The 16,319-nt window shown below is 43.4% G+C and overlaps 1 protein-coding gene across 7 annotated transcripts in view; it reads right to left on the bottom strand.

The window, feature by feature from the left end:
- Window positions 1-16,319, bottom strand: part of stxbp1a (syntaxin binding protein 1a) — a 36,858-nt gene that overhangs the window by 11,897 nt on the left and 8,642 nt on the right. For 5 of the 7 annotated variants that reach the window (XR_003841331.1, XM_029515470.1, XM_029515468.1 and 2 more), the window contains exons 1-14: window positions 16,117-16,247; window positions 15,317-15,558; window positions 5,517-5,566; window positions 5,022-5,103; window positions 4,855-4,931; window positions 4,282-4,360; window positions 3,776-3,879; window positions 2,198-2,346; window positions 1,537-1,621; window positions 1,156-1,286; window positions 967-1,074; window positions 797-857; window positions 201-266; window positions 11-91 (exon numbers count right to left, since the gene is read on the bottom strand). Coding sequence is in view for 6 of the 7 variants with exons in the window: in XM_029515470.1 (XP_029371330.1) it covers window positions 11-91; window positions 201-266; window positions 797-857; window positions 967-1,074; window positions 1,156-1,286; window positions 1,537-1,621; window positions 2,198-2,346; window positions 3,776-3,879; window positions 4,282-4,360; window positions 4,855-4,931; window positions 5,022-5,103; window positions 5,517-5,566; window positions 15,317-15,353 (1,110 nt within the window). In the remaining variant the exon portion in view is untranslated. Of the gene's footprint in view, window positions 1-10; window positions 92-200; window positions 267-796; window positions 858-966; window positions 1,075-1,155; window positions 1,287-1,536; window positions 1,622-2,197; window positions 2,347-3,775; window positions 3,880-4,281; window positions 4,361-4,854; window positions 4,932-5,021; window positions 5,104-5,516; window positions 5,567-15,316; window positions 15,559-16,116; window positions 16,248-16,319 lie in introns of those variants that run through there. The other 2 variants (XM_029515472.1, XM_029515471.1) reach the window with 1 other exon arrangement.

Here is a 16,319-nt window from a genome sequence, read left to right as displayed (position 1 = left end):
CTCCTCTCACCTGCTCCACGCGGCAGAGCTTGTCCACTGTTCCCTGGTAATGCTTCATGCAGTCCTCAGCCAGCTGCAGGTGAGTGGAGTACTGCAGGAGACAAGACCCACCAGGGTCATATTATTCGCATTAACACACACACACACACACACACACACACACACAACCTCCCACAGTGAAAGATAGCACATGCACACACCTTGCTGAGCTCCTTTTGGTACTGAGGCATCTTCTTCAGCATCTGGGACAGATCCCTCATGGTTGTCTGTTGAGACAGCAGCAGCACAAATGTTCACAATAATTCCCAACATAAGGGTGATGATGTCAACAACAATGTAAGACACAAAGAAGGATGTAAGGTTGGTGGTAGAATTTAATGTTTAGACTATCAGCAGATCAAAACATAAAGCCGCTGATCTTAGGTATTTGATGATCAACTGGGCTTCACTTCAACAAGCCGTGAAATGCACTTATTTGCTTTACTGATAAAAAAGAGTATCGCCACTCTCATGCCTATTCAACACATTCAACAGATGAAGCTAGTCTGGCCATTCCAGATGTTTCCAGTCTATTCTGTATGATATGCTAAGCTCGTCACCAGCTGCTCTGTCTTTGTGTCACGTTCAGCAAAATATGGATTGTAAGCTTTCCAGTCGTGCATTTCCATTCCTTTAAAATATGAAATAGATCTTTTCACTTATAGTTACTGACCCTGTTTGTAAAAAGTCTGAGGGTAAAGATAATGTTATTGCACAATACGGACAATGTGTATATCAAGTGATCAGCTCTCTTTACCTTCTCTCCAGTGTTCATTCTCTTGCTGGAAGAGAAGTCCTTGAGCTGGCGCGTCACTTCCCTGAAAAAAAAGCAACGCAAAAGACACTCGTTAAGACAAAAGAGACGTGTTTGATCGTTGCTGGTTGAATAGATATAGAAATCGTGAAGAAAGAAGCAGATGTACTCACTGCGACACCTCAGCTATGTGTTTGTGTCTCAGGCTCACCCACAGGTCATCGTCTTCATGCAGCAGCACCTCCTTCTCACGAGAGTCTCCAATGCCACTGGTCTCATACCTGAGGAAAATCAAAACCCAAAATGTAAACACAGCCCTCAAGATTAACGCTTTGTCTATTTTGTCATTTCTATTTGCGTACTTGTAGACGTCGTTTTCAATGGGCAGCAGGTCGTAGCCCATGGCCTGGAAGGTGAGCTCATGCAGGACAGGCGAGACGGGGTCAAACGCCCTGTCCAGGATGATCAGCTGTGAACGAGCCTTATCTGGACCCTACAGAGAGGGAGAGAGAGAGAGAGAAAACTAAATACAAGAATGATGGGAGCAAAAACACAAACATACAAAAAAAAACAAAAAACATTTGCAGGAGTCCTAGATTCAACTTTCACAGATAACTAAGACCTGGATGACCAAAAACCTTCACGTACTTCTGTATGCAGGCGTATCATTTGGAATTACTGTGACTAAAACACACAAAACAGTATTTCAGAGAACAAACTTAAACCACTTCTCCTCAGCTCACCTCTCCCATGGTGGGGTCATCAGCCTTGTAGGCGTCCAGTTTGTCCTGGACCAACTGGGCCAGGGTGGCATTGTCCTTGTACTCCCTGACAGAGCAACAAGACAGATGGACACATGGTCGGATGGACAGACAATTCGAAGGATAAAGGGCGGGCATGGCAAGATGGAGGAGAGGAAAGAAAACAAGATAGACATCCAAATAGACAAAAGAAGACAGAAAGACAGAGATTACATAAAGGCTGCGCCTACAACACACTGGTCTTAAAAATATCATTCATTTCATGCTGAATCAGTACCACAGCAATCATCATGACCAAAATGATGTGAGATGTTCTATTATGCCCTTTGAGCCTCTGTAACTGAATATCTGCAGCACCATCTATTCTCTCCTCCCACACTTCAGCCTTGTGCCCACAACTGACAGAAACAGACAGGTCACGTCTATATTTCCAGCAGAAAAGCATCATGATACTAAATATGTTATTATAGCCACCGTTTTTTCCAGTAATTCATGTTACAGGATAGAAAAATGTTCAGTTTTCAGCTTTAGATAGTTCCAACTGTCATTCATCCTGATTGTGGCACCTTTAACTCTTAACGCAGTTCTGTTGGATGCTTTGAGAGTCCAGTGATGAGCCCATGACCTGTATCGTGTTGCTCACCCTCGGTATCTGACGGCAGGATACTCCTTCAGGGTGGCACAGAGTGTGGCCAGCTGCTCAGCCAGCCTCTCCATCACGGGGTTCTTCAGCTGGGTTTTGTGGGGGCTGTAGAAACTGTGGAAGGCATCTGGATTGTCCAGAGAGTACACCTGCACACACACAGACCCACACAGACGTTTTCACCATGTGTGCAGGGACAGGAAGTGATTTGAAACAAACATGATGTCTTTGCACGGTGGGAGGAAACCCACGCAGGCACGGGGAGAACTCCAAACTCCACACAGAAGGCCCCAGGACCTTCTAATTGTGGGGCGACAGTACGAGCCACTACGCTGCTGTGCTGCCCCAGACAACACTGCAGTTATCCTCAGTTACTCTTCCAGTGTCTGCCTGCCCCCTTCTCTCATTCACTTTCCTTTCCTCTTTCATTGTCTTTTGTCTTGTCATTCTCTTGTTCTTTGGTTTTATATCCTATTTTTCCATGCCCCCTTCCCTTTTCCTCTTCATCTTCCTGTCCACCTTTACTTCCTTGTTTTTGCTCCTTTCTTCTCATCTTCTCTCCTTGTCTACTTTCCTCTCCTTGCCTCTCCAGCCCTACTCCCTTGATTGGTCTCCTTCCCTTTTGCACTTTTCTGATCCTTCCTCCTTTCCCCTTGTCTCTTGTTTTCACTCCTATGATTTCCTGCTCTTTTCTCTCCTGCATCACTCACTGTGGTGCAACTCCCTCCTCCCTTCCCATCTGTCCATGGTCACATGACCACACTCCTATGCTGCAGAATGGTACTTTCGCTAGCCTTCTTACCATTGGTTACCGCCTCCTGTGTGGATCCTGACTCATCCAATGGGGACAGAGCATCAGGTTGTGGGGTGGCGCTAAAGCGCAGCACTTCGCCTACAGCAGAAAACCACTGACTCTGAATTAATTATAGTAGACAGGAGGGGAGCAAGGCATTGTGGGCTGAGGAACATCTCCTGCTAGCGCGGGTGAAAGGAGAGGTGTGGGAGATAGAGGGAGGAGGAAGAAGGGAATTAGGAGAAATACTGTTGGGTGGAGGAAAGCCCGATGCAAGCAATAAACAGATAGGGTGTAAGCGATGTAAGTTAGGGTTGGAAAACAAACAGAGGGAAGGAAGGAGAAAAACATGATGGGGCATGATTTTGGAAATTTGGCAAGTGTGGCAGGAGGGGGGAGGGGGCGGTGACCTGATGAGTGCTTCTGGAACAGTCTGGCAGTAAACAGAGAGACTGGTGAGTCAGCAGCGTTGTGCCAAGCCACCACCTGAGTGTGTATTTGTGTTTCTCTTTCTGTCTCTTCCTATCCATCCCCAACACTAACAGCCCATAACCTGACTGTTTCCTCTGCAGCATCTCTATCTTCCCGCCTGTCTTAACTGATCCCTCACTGCTCTTCCACAAGCTTTCTCTCTCTCTATCGCTCTGGTTTTCACTCACAGCCTATAACAAAAAATGGAAGTAAACCTTTCACTCATTGCCTTAAGAGGAGAAAAGAAAGGACAATAATCCAGACCCCCCGATACACACACACACACACACACACACAAACGACTGGATGTCTACCTGAGACTCGTAGGGTAAGAATGCGATGTTGATCTCCGTCAGAGTCTTGATAGTTTTGGAAGCGCGGCTCTTCACCAGCTCGTTGAACAGAGGATCAGGGCAGGCTGGAAGGGAGAGAAACAGGCCACCGCTGTCACGCCGCTCACGGCTTATCACAAACAAAACAATCAAAAACAGGATTGTAATCAACATCTGTCTATTTCTGTGCAGCCAGAGATGCTCATGGGTTCCAGTTGGGTTATCAAAGGATGCGTGGTCACAGAATAGACTTTAACACGGGTGACTTTGCTTTGTTGCAGGTGACAAGCCATTGATTTATGACATTTACCAGGAGACACTCTTTTCCTGTGCTTCCTCAAACAAACATACATCTGGTAGACTAGATTATGATTTCTAACAATACAGTAGCGTTTATAGCTCAGTGGTGCTTCTCCATGCACATCTCCATTTAGCTAAATGAATTTAGTTTTGCTGGTACTGGAACAGCCCTTCATGTGTGTACTCACAGTCAGTGAAGAAAACATGAGCTGCCTTGTATTTGGCTGAATGAGGGTCTTTGAAGTCTGCGATGAGGGTGTGGACAGACTGATGGAAGAGAGCCAGAGTCAGTATTGATCTAAGTGTACGTCCAAACTCAATTCAGTTTTATTTCCAGGAGGATGTTGAAGCGTTAACAGAAGGAGGATGAGAATCTGAGCTAAATTAATAAATGACCAGACAACAGAACATTTAAACAAGCTAATCACATCAATTAAGCTCATATGAACTGACCATGTAGACCAAACTGAGCCCAATCAATATTTGCTTGAGGAAAGGAAAACAAATATACTGTGAAATATGGGAAAACAAGCAAACTGAAACACAGGAAAATTTGTAGTTAGTTTGCAAATAATTATTTTTCTATTATTCCTGTAAACTATGAGCAAGCCATTTGTGTTGCTCGTGTTGTTTATAATAGCCAAGATGCATTGTAAACCGTTGTGTTGGTAAGCTGAATGCCTGCACTGTTTGTGTGATGAGTCAACACCTGTGTACCTTCTCAGAGTGCCAGACAGACAGGGACGGGGAGCATGTCTCACCTTTTCTGTGGGTGTTATCAGGTAAATGGCCTCCAGGCTGGGAAGAGGCTCTCGCCGCTTGTTGATGTCCTCCACAACTGGAGGGACGGACACAAACAACAGTCCACAGTTAGAGACACACACATGCACAAGCCAAATAAGTGGTAGCTGCGAACATGGTGTCTTACTGGTGATGCCCTCTGTCATAATGTCTGTCATCTTGCAGCAGGACGACAACATCCTCATACTCAGCTGGTCCACAATCAGCGCCTGGCAGCAGCGGAAGAGACAGTGACTACAAAAATACACTTTATGACTCCATTACATGTGCCTAATAATAAAACTTTCTCATTCAAATAACACAGGACAGTGTCTACATTTTAAGAAATTTAGATTTCTGTTGAATGGTGGAAAATGTTTTTAATGTTTAAAACATGAAGTCTGTTCTTATTCATTTTAGGTTTATCCTGTCGTCTCCCCAACTCCCTCTGTAAACATGCAAAACTTATTATTTACACATTCTATGGTAGATTATATCAATTTTTTATCTGTATACTTAATTGAGTTTTTGCATCTTTATTTCTTTCCGTCTGCTTGTTTACCGCGATTCCTTTTTCAAGCAAACATTTATATAGCTACTTTGTACATACATAAATATGAAGGAAAAAAAACAACAACATTACCTTCCATTCTCCCTTCTTCTTTACCTTCTTGATTACATCATTCATAATCTCTGTAAGGAAAAATAAAGCAAAATCATCAAGAATCCAAGGGAGGCAAGATGATCTGATGGGTGAAGATGTTTTAATGCCCATGAAGAGAAAGAAACACGCAGGCAGAAAGGTGTGTGTACACTGACAGCCCACCTAACTGTTCTAAATGCTAATCATGATTATCTACAGGTAACCATTCTAGCATGAAGTACATGGAGAACAATCACACTAAGAAAATAACTAAAATTATTATTTAGGAATACCACAGAAAATATCAGAAATCATAAAAAAAAAACTGTCAATCTCTCAGTATCAACATGTGTTAGTGGTTTTCTTCTATGTTTAAAAAGTAAAAGCTAATGAATTATGATGTATATTTAAAGCATATATCTATTACAGGATTGAGTCAGAGCTGATTCTTTCAATTACGGGTTGTATTCATTCTACAGAAGAAAAGCATACATAGAAGAAGAAAAAAAAAACATCCTGGCATAGTTTCAAAAATCCCATGATGCAATTCCTCCACTGGAGTAAACAGCATGAAAAAGTCAAATATGATGTGCAACTAGGTCACTGACCGCAGATCAATATCAGCGTAATAAATATCCAATGAGTCTGTTTCGCAGTGATGTCAAAGACCCACACAGAGAAAATAATCTCATCCGTGGTGAGGTCACATCATGATGGTCATGTTTATAGTACAGTCCTGATATTGGCCTGATCACTGCACAGACAGTCTGCCAACTGTATTAGGACAAATCCATTTAGGATGAATTACTCTTCAACATCATGCTGGATCACTGTGAATATAACCCACTAAGCCCCTTCGGCTGGTTGTTAAAACCTGAGGCCACAAAGATACTGATGGATTACCACAGATTAAAGTGGACTCGCACAGAAAAGATTTGAGATCAGAGCGCACTGAGTCGTGTTCATTTTCAGCCAGTGTTTGTGCTTGCTGCCCCCTAAAACATACAAACATCAGATTCTGATTGTTTGTTTTCACAGCAGGACAGATTAGCCAAAGGAAAGCATTGGGATGGATTTATGCAAATAATTAGGTAGCATGAAAAAACAAGGATGCCTCGGATAGATGACGAAGACAGATCTCACCTCCTGTGAGTCAGAGGAACTGTATCTGACCTCCTGTGGGACATTTGGCCTAGGAATATTATTCTCACTAAATGACAGAGATTCCCTGACTCTGCTTCGGTCTATTTCCAACATCTTCTGTCTTCTCCTCTTAGCTGCTGCCTCAGCAGTATACTTTTCAATACATCTGTGCTAAATGCTCAAACCACCCATTGTAACGGCCGCTTCACTTTCATTCCTAAAAACTCAAATTGTTTTCCATACAGCGGCGCCTCCAGGACACAGGATGCGGCAGTGTGGGGAAATCCGTCACTCGTGTTCCTTTTTCCTCTGCTGCAGCTGATGTGTTTCCTCTCGTTCTGTGCTATAACATGTTTCTGATAAAGAGCTGCAAGAACGAAACATTCCAGTCACTGAACAAACACCTTACAGGCCTATTGAATGAACTTGGGTTTTAAAAGGGTGCCTCTTTACTTTGATTAATCCTTTATGTCCAAGAAATAAAAAAATTAATAATGCAATAACACAAATGTTTTTAAAAGGATACTCTCACTACTATTTCCTATTTAATGGCCTCTCTCTGGGGAAACTGACACACCTTTTCTAGGTCAATGTTAGAAGGAGGCATACAGCTGTGTATTGCTGTATCTGCAGTCTGGGAGTATATAAATGAAAGCAGTGTGGTCTCGCAGGTAAGGTTGTGCTGACTATAAAAGCTGCACAACCATAATGCCTGCCAGGCAGCCAGAAGACTCACAGAGAATGACCTCACAACTCTGCAGTGCCTCAGCTATCACCAGCATTTTAGCATTTTTTTAGGTCATTGTTTTATTTCCCTGGCCCAAAAGCTCCACTCTTATCACTCTTGCTCGCAGCAGCAACGGTTGTGGAGGCAGGAAATAAACTCTGGTAAACCTGCTGTATGATACCTGCGCTCCAGAACAGATAGAGCCAATGTGTCTGCCACCATAGCGGCACAGATATTTTCCAGAGAGAGTAACTATTGACCTTAAATCTACCGTGGACACAGCACGAACTCTAAATTAATGCTAAACTTTGTTTTGAGTTGTTATGAACAAATTCACAGCTTACCATTTGAACTTACAGCAGCTGACTGTGTGCTCATGTTCACACTGTGCTTGTCGCTACACCGAGAGGATTTTACATCCTAAAATATTCAATTCCTCTATCTAAGTTTTATCTGTCTGAGCATAGGCTCAGGACCTTTTTGAAACTTTTCGGCCATAATAATAATATTAATTGTCTTCTGAAGTTGTTCTCTAATTGCTCTTGTTCATCTCCCACGTTAGCTTCAACTAAGTCATGGAAATAATTGATATTGTGATAACAAAATAGTAACGCTACTGTCGCACACTTGCAACTGTTAACTGGAAACGGAGATCAAAACCGCTCCAGGAGACATCACTGTGGATTTTTTCTTAACAACATCTAACAATGCGGAAACGCACCAGTCAGAGAAAAAGGAAGGGACCTGAACAAACACAGCACAACAGCTGTGTCAACCAAACAAGGCACAAGGCAGAGTGGTATAAATATACACACACAAACACGCCTTACATGCTTCATAGTCTCCGTTACTTCCAGTTTAACAGGATACAGATCCTGATGGCGGGGAAGGATCTGCCATCCTTGAAGCCAGACCAGACGTATGAACAGATTTTGTTGTCAGGTTTTTCATGTGATCTAAAAATGTCTACTGAATTTGAAAATCCTCATTTCAATTTTACATTTTCCTTTATTTATTTACTGACAGAAACAACTGACCGCACATTACACCCACCTGACATCAACATTCAGCCCCGATAAGACACAGTGAGATGTGTTCCTGTACATAATTGCTGCTCAGGTCAGCGTACATCCAGCTGTGATGCTAGACACGCAGCAGTGAAGAGCTGGCAGGTTCTCCCTTTGATTTGTGGTCCTCCCCCTTCAGGGACTTTCACCTATGAGTTCATGACCCATTTTTTTCCTCTGGATCTACGCTTCACCGTAGCATCACTCTCAAGAGACGCTGACGATGACAATCTTAAAGAGACAGGCAGACATTTCAACAAGGATGGCTGGTACTAAAATACAAGGACAGCCTTCACTGTGGCTTAGCTGAAAGATGTTTTTCTTCTCCTTTTTCTTTGTTCGACAGAAAAATGTTTCAAGGTTCACTTGGAAGGGCTCCAAAGCAGAGATGCTCATGTGAAAACCCATGAAAATGCATCTCTATAACAGGCCATCGACAAAACTCTGTTACCAAGTGATAATGTGTGACAAACATGTCACAGAGATATGGAAAATTTTGTAATGGACCAAATGGAGGCAAAAGAGCGTTTGCCATGAAGATGATTCATCTCTACACTGAGACACTGGGATATATGATTGTGCAACTCCATTCAGGTTTTTGGACAGTTAATTTAAAAATATAATCAAGACTTCTCTTTCAACTCAGGTCACAAATAATCCAAAGACTAATTGCTATTTTCATCATCATTAATCCCATTGTTAAACTGTTGTTTTTCCTGCAGTTCAATATACACTGAGCAGCAAATTAAGTCAACTGGATTCAAAAATGTAAACTAGACTAGAACTTGAAGCCAAGAGCTTGTCTGCTGTTCACTCCATGGTCAGACCCGCCTGTAGTTACATGATAGCCTAACCAGCCACAACCAGCATGAGTGGGCTGCAAGAAAAGCTGAAGACCACGAATTTGCAGCTCCACAAATACCAGAGGTCAGAGGTCATGTCGGCCGAGGAGCTTTTCTCATGAACTTTTCCCATAGGTGATGGGAGATATTGTACTGTCCAGGGGAGGGAGGTAAAGTAGAGTGCAGAGACTGACTGTATATTAATGGTGGTGGACATATTTCTGGCTTCTGTTTTGGCAGGATGTTGACTCTCTCTGAGTCTTAAAAAACTCAACACAGCCTGAGAACTGAACAAACAGGGTGTGTGCCCTGGAGTGGAAGCATCAATCAACATCCACATAACAATACAGCCAGGATCAACTCGCTTCTAGTTCCTTCTCACCGTTACCTACCCAGAAATAAAGAATCGGTGCATGAAGCCCTTTGATCATAAAGGAACATACCAGAAATTTCAAGTTCAGGCTGAGTTTTATATGATGCACTTGCGTCACACATGGAGTTGTCAGTACGTTTGCTCATATGACAGCAAAGAGTTTCTCTGAGGGGAAATAGAGGGGACAAAAAGCTGCTGTCATCTATCAGCAGATGTCAGTGACATGCCAACAAGCACAAGTTTTTCACACACAAAATGCCACCTGGGAAATTATATTTCTGTTTTTCTTATTATAATTAGTCATGTGGCAATGATCACGACAATTTCTGTAACTTAAACTCTGAGCTTGTTTAATAAAAGGAAAAGAAAGTGTCTACTGTACTGAGTCAGTACAGTAGACACTTTATGACCAATCGAATAAAATCCCTGAGCACCTTAACAGAACCCCCTCCTGTGAGTACAGCCCAGATATTCCATTTTGATATGAAAAACTGGAAAACTAAAAATGCCAGGTCACTGTCGTTAAAGACTAAGTGCTTATCAAATGGTTCATTTTTAATCATTTTATCATAATCAACTTATTTGAATGAAATAAATTCAATTGAAAGGATTTCCTAGGTCATGTTATTTAAGCAGCATGCATTACTGGTGCTGAGAATGGCAGGCAGAAAAGAAAGTGATGCACTGTGTTACCGCAGGCTGCAGCCACCTGGCTGGAGCTGAGTTGGGCAGTTTGAGTGCTCTGCAGTCTCATCCAGCTCAGCTATGCCGCTTAATGCACTGAATCAATATCAATTATATTTTGAATCTTACAGTTTGAATAACAACCTGATGTATCAAGCCATGTCATGCCTCCCTCTGCTTTCCCTTTCTCCCTCATCTGCTCCCCCTCTTTTTGCTTATGTCACTGGAGGAAGGGAGGATCCTGGCCAACACTGCTTGGCTCTGGTACAGTAACGATCTCCTATACGTAAATATTTCTGTGACACTGTTAAATTTCCCTCCACTGTGCGTGTGTGTGTGTGTGTGTGTGTGTACTGTATGCAAGAGGAGTATGGAGGGAGCAGTCACATGCAGCGGAGAAGAGTGGGAGGAGGAGGATGTCTGCCAGCTCTGACACAGCACTCTTCCTCAGTGAAAGAGACGGGAATTCATTAAGATTACGAGCCACTGTTACCCTGCATTAGGGAGCTCTATTTCAGTCAGTTCTTCATGCTCTGTAAACACTGTGACATGACATCTTGCCATGGATTTATTTGAGTGCGTGTGTGTATGTGTGTGCATGCAACGGGCCTGTATATTTGCTGTATGTGTGTGTGCGTGTGTGTGTTTTTGTAGGCCCAGGGGCTGCAGGCACTGCGTCAGACACTGAACCCAGACGAGTGTGTGTGACGCTCCGGTTCAGATATGCCTCCAAGGTCAGCAAAGCTTTGTGTGCGTGTGTGCACCAAAGTGCATGCACGTCTTTCTCATTTTCACCTTCCTCCTTCCTTCTCTTTACAAAACCTTACACGGAGTTAACAGCCATAACATCCCTAAGTTTATATACATTTACATCACAAAGTGAGGAGCAAGGTTCAACATTTTGGGAGATCTTGTCATTTGTTGCGATGACTAAGATGAAAAAGTCGATGTCAATCCCATATCTGATCTGGAGTAAGGACATGCTTATCTTACCTTAGCATCAAGATCAGGCAGAGGGGGAAACAGTTATCCTCTATACAATGTACTTCCCAGGGCCACTAAGAGACACCCAATATCCGTGTCTGTCTCATTTGTTCGATCTGAACATTTTGACGAATGCCAATGGAATTTTAGGGTGTCTTACATGTTGGAGCTAAACAGTTTATCTGTTCAGCAGTCCATCTGTGCAGTAATGCTGGAGATCTACAGGTTTCAATTTTGTTCTGACGAAGACAAGACTTTAGGAAGCTTGAGTAGAGCCAGCTTGGTTGTCTTCCCCCTGCTTCTAGTCATTTATGCTACGTTAGGCTAACACTGTCTGTGTTTAAAGGACCCTTTTGTAAGAATTTTAATTGCTACATGGTCAATTAACAGTTGTTCCTTTCAGGGGAGTTGGGTTCCATCACTAGAAACAGGAAGTTTGATCCCGAATGGTTTTTGTAGATTGGTACATAAACTGCTCTTATTGCTAATGCTGGCTATGTAGCAATAGAAAATTTTACATGTACATGTAATGTATTACTATAAATTTTGTGCAACTCTTTTTCAATTCTAAGAAAATGCCAAAAATGTCAAATTCAACTTTTCAAGTCACAGCAAGAAACAAGACTGCCAGAAATATGCAGAAATACTGTGAAAGTCTTGTATCCTATACATGTACACAGACACACACACACAAACACACACACACACACACACACACACACAAAAAACACCTACACACAGTGAAACATCCCAGCCAGAATGAACTGGCAATACTTGCCCACATGCCTTTTAAATCACAGTCGGGTTACAATGAAGGTGAATGAAGATGATTAAGGTGATGACTAATGGCTTCTTTGTAACCTGGAATAAATTAGGCCATTTATGATTAATATCAAATATTTTTACTATTTAGAGTGACTGTAGTTCCATCACCGTGCACAGATTATGTATTGTAGTATTATAGTCAATTTAATTGAAAAATGTCATCTTTGTACAGTCCCTTTACTTGTACCTGTTATGCAACTACTGTATATGATGGTGATAAATATGTACGCTGAATGTCGACTGAACAGGAGTGTATGTGCAGTGTGAACCTCATGACCCTGAATGGGACTCAGCCACAAAAGACAGTGAATGAATGAAAGGAGACTCGAGCAGCTCGGCATTACGGTTCATATAGTGGATTATATTAATATAGCTATGGCCACAGAGACCCCACAATGCTTTATGGTTGTGGGTTTACAGGAGTTTAGCAGAAATGTGAGTATATTTCGTTTTTAATTGATTTAGACAGCCAAAACAGGAATTCCTGTCTGTCTGAGTTTTATGTATTATTAGCACTAATTTCTCAATTTTATTTGAGAATTTACTGTGGCACACCTCAATATCAGAATATGCACATGCATACACTGTTATGCAAGATTTTATCCATAAAACTCATATCTAAATGAGTGAATAAACTCTGAGGTCTAATTCCTTTTGTTAGAACTAAAAATAAGTCACAGCTGTCCTGAATCACATAAATGGCTGCATAATAAATGATTTGTACTCCAACAGTCCTGAATATATCACACAGAAATGTGTTTGCCTCCAGAATATCAAGAGAAGAATATTGTTTCTTTCTAATCACAGGAGTGTAATTGCAGCACCCACTCAGTTTTATCAACATGAGCTCCGGCATTATTTAGAAATAAATGTCCTCCTGCTCAGGTTGGTGACTGATGAGATCCTCTCCTCATCCTGCCTCATTTTCCCTCCTTGCTCTCTGGGACTGATGCTCATATACAGTCATAAAAGGGAAGGGTGAAGCGCTGCCTCCTGCCCATCCCCCCCTCCTTCATCCTGGCTGCTGGATCCACTGCTGCAGAGAGGACCCATGATGGTGTCGCCCTCCCTCTCTGCCCCCACCACCTCCACCAATCCCATCCCAGCTTTCTCCTCAGCCAAATAGAGCACAGGTGTTGCCTGCTGCGCTCCTGCCTTTTCCTACAGGGAAACATTCACAGAGTGTTTACGTTGTTCTAGAAAGGACAAGCCACACGACAATGAGCGCCTGCATGTGCCTGCTCTTGGTTTTACAAACTGGGTTATGTAATTGCCAGTTTCAAGGCCTATAAATTATGAAACAAAGCAAAGCACGCACGGATATTGGGCAGTGAAGCTCTATTGTCTAATGCTGTAGGTGCACAGATGATATCATTTCGAAACTCTTCTAAATTCTTGACTTGTTGCCTTTAAACTAAAATGTTGGCTTGTTAAATCGTACATTTGTCATAACCAGTGATGCAAGTTTGTGCTCAAATCTTCACCCCAAAACTGAGCCATCAAATGAAAGATCTGATCTAACTAATAGTTCTGATTATGATAGTATACAATCATATAATCAGCACAGTTTCTTGTTTTTTTGTTGTTGTTGTTGGGTTGGCCATTATTCATTCATATAACATCACATTCTTTGTTCCTGCTGAGAGTCACAGCCTTATAGACAGCCCAAAATTATTAATCATATTTATCAGATGATACTACCTTCATAGAGTTAACGTGAATTTGGGGGTTTGGTAATCATTGTTGGTTCAGAATCAACTCTTGCTCAATGTTAGAGGTGTGATTGCCGGACAAAGCACAAAGCTTTTCGCCCTCCGTCATATTTCATGGCACAGAAAATGTGTGTGAGAGAGGGAGGTGGATGTTTATGAATGTGGGGGTGGGGGCCTAAAATTTGCAGCAGCACCCATGACAAATACGAAAGGGCAGTGAGCCTGATGAGACTAAAAAAACGTGAAGATTCAAGATTTTTCGCTGGCAGGAGGTGAGACATTACTACAAAACCGAGAGAGCGAATCAATGAGAGGAACAACAGATATCAAGTGAAGCAGATCCTGCAGCAGGTGCAGGGCGGGTTACCAAAAAAAATTAATAAATAAATGAAAAAGGTGCCCCAGAAGGAGGGCGGAAAGCATTAGATCTGTATCAGATCGGTGCCCTGGGATGAAGTGGTCTCTGTGAGCCATGCAGGCCTGTCTGACAACAACACGACCACCAACACTTGCACCCAGTTGACCCTCCTGACTGAAGGGAGCTGCGCCTCCATGTTCAGGCCCTCATCAGCACCACAGCAGTTTACAGTCCTCACGGTGCTGGAGCACAATATGGTCAGACATGATGATGATGATGATGATGGTGGTGGAGGTGGGGGCTGATGAAAGAGGAGGGTGGGGTGGGGGGAGTCCCTGGTCGTTAGCTGATGGAAGTGAACAGATAATGCGGAATTTCTCGGGCAGCGGCCTCTCAGGACAACTTTGCCCTCCTGGACGCAATCCGCCATTAATGTGAGACACCGAGCTCTCCGGTGGAGGGGTCTGCACAGCCGATCCATGCTGCATCAGGGGGGCGAGGCTCTGCTGGAGCCAGGGAATCCCACGGCTCATCTGCAACCACTTCCTAATAAATAGCATTAGACTGTCGGCTGTAATCAGCTCGCCTGGAGTCTGCAGCACCGTGTGGCACTAAACGCGGCTTGTGATACAGCTCCGACGAGGCGCAGGTGAAATTCACACTGACTGAGGCTAAAAGGGCGTATGTAGGCTGAATTTGTCTCCAGGCTTTCTGCATCACTGTGGAGAATGATGCCCTGATCCCATCCCCGCTTGCTAAAGCCCGTTTTCAGCTCTCCGCAGCCTCGCACACGCAATTTGCGCATCCGCGCCGCAGCAGCCCGGAGAGACGGCCCAGCCTCTGCAGATCACCCGCACCTCCCGCACTGCACGGCTGGGCTCGACAATGGGACACAACCAAGCACCAACAGCACCACCTTCAACATCACCACCAACAACACCACCACCCAGATGCACTAGCAGCCATCCGCATCCTGCCGAAACACACCCACAAACACGGCCGCGTCTGCGCGCACGGCGCAAGGCGGACCATCTCAGCAAATCTTCTTATAATAATAATTTAAAATAAAAAAAAAAAGATCTTACTTTCGCCGACCACCGCCTTTAATCCGATAGGTGCCATGATGCTGCTGAGTGCTGGACCGAGTGAACACCCTCTGCTTTCTTCCTTCCTCTCTCTCTCTCTCTCTCTCTCCTCACATCGCTGCGGAGGAGCCTCCAGTTGGAAACGTCACTGCGTATCCTTCCGCATCACCCCCCATTGATCGTGTCGGCCTTATTAGCTGCAGCTATTTGCTGCAGCCTGTGAAATGAGCACGCCGTCATTCCTGTACCAAGTCCACAAATATTGTCAGCACAAATTCGACATAACAGAGCCCATAGAAATGTTCTATATCCAGTGTAAAGTCATATACAGGGGGCATGTGTGTGGAAAACAATCGTCACCAATCACCAATCGATAAGATGTTCACCGAGTCTGCTAAATTGTGAGTTTTATTTTTACGTTACCAAAAGCTGAGGTTGTGTCCTAAACATACCGATTTCGTCCAAAATGATTAAAAACAGAAAAGCAGCACATTCTCATATCCGACATCGATCATTGTAATAATCGCCAATGAATTGTCTGTTGATCATCTAATGAAGTTACTGACAGTTTCAGCTCCAGGGGGATTTTCCTGTTAATGCCTGGATGATATTAGTTCATTAGTGAATCTCCTTTAGCGTGAAGCAGGACAGCTGTTTCCAACACAATAATAAACTCCAGCTCACTTCTACTTAATCAGACTACGAGACTCTTTCAGTGACTTTCTCAACAGATTGGACTATTTCCCCCTATCTGCCCTCAGTATTAGCCTCATAAAAAATAAAACATTAGGAATACACACCTTCCCCCGGATCTACCAGTCCACAAGGGGGCAGCAGGTCTCCTGTCTGCCACACAGCACCGGGCCCGTGGGAAAGCTTTGTTCATCCCAGGACAGAGGCTCTAACAGAAACCAGCTCAGTCTGACCTCCCTCACCTTCACATTCATCAACCTCCACAGAGAAACATTTCAAAATAGGAGACATCAGTGTGGAGATCAGTTTT

The sequence above is a fragment of the Echeneis naucrates genome, chromosome 12, assembly GCF_900963305.1.
Source record: "Echeneis naucrates chromosome 12, fEcheNa1.1, whole genome shotgun sequence".
Lineage (NCBI taxonomy): Eukaryota > Metazoa > Chordata > Actinopteri > Carangiformes > Echeneidae > Echeneis > Echeneis naucrates.
Note: the sequence above shows the minus strand (reverse complement) of the source record. Positions and strands in the feature narration are given on the sequence as shown.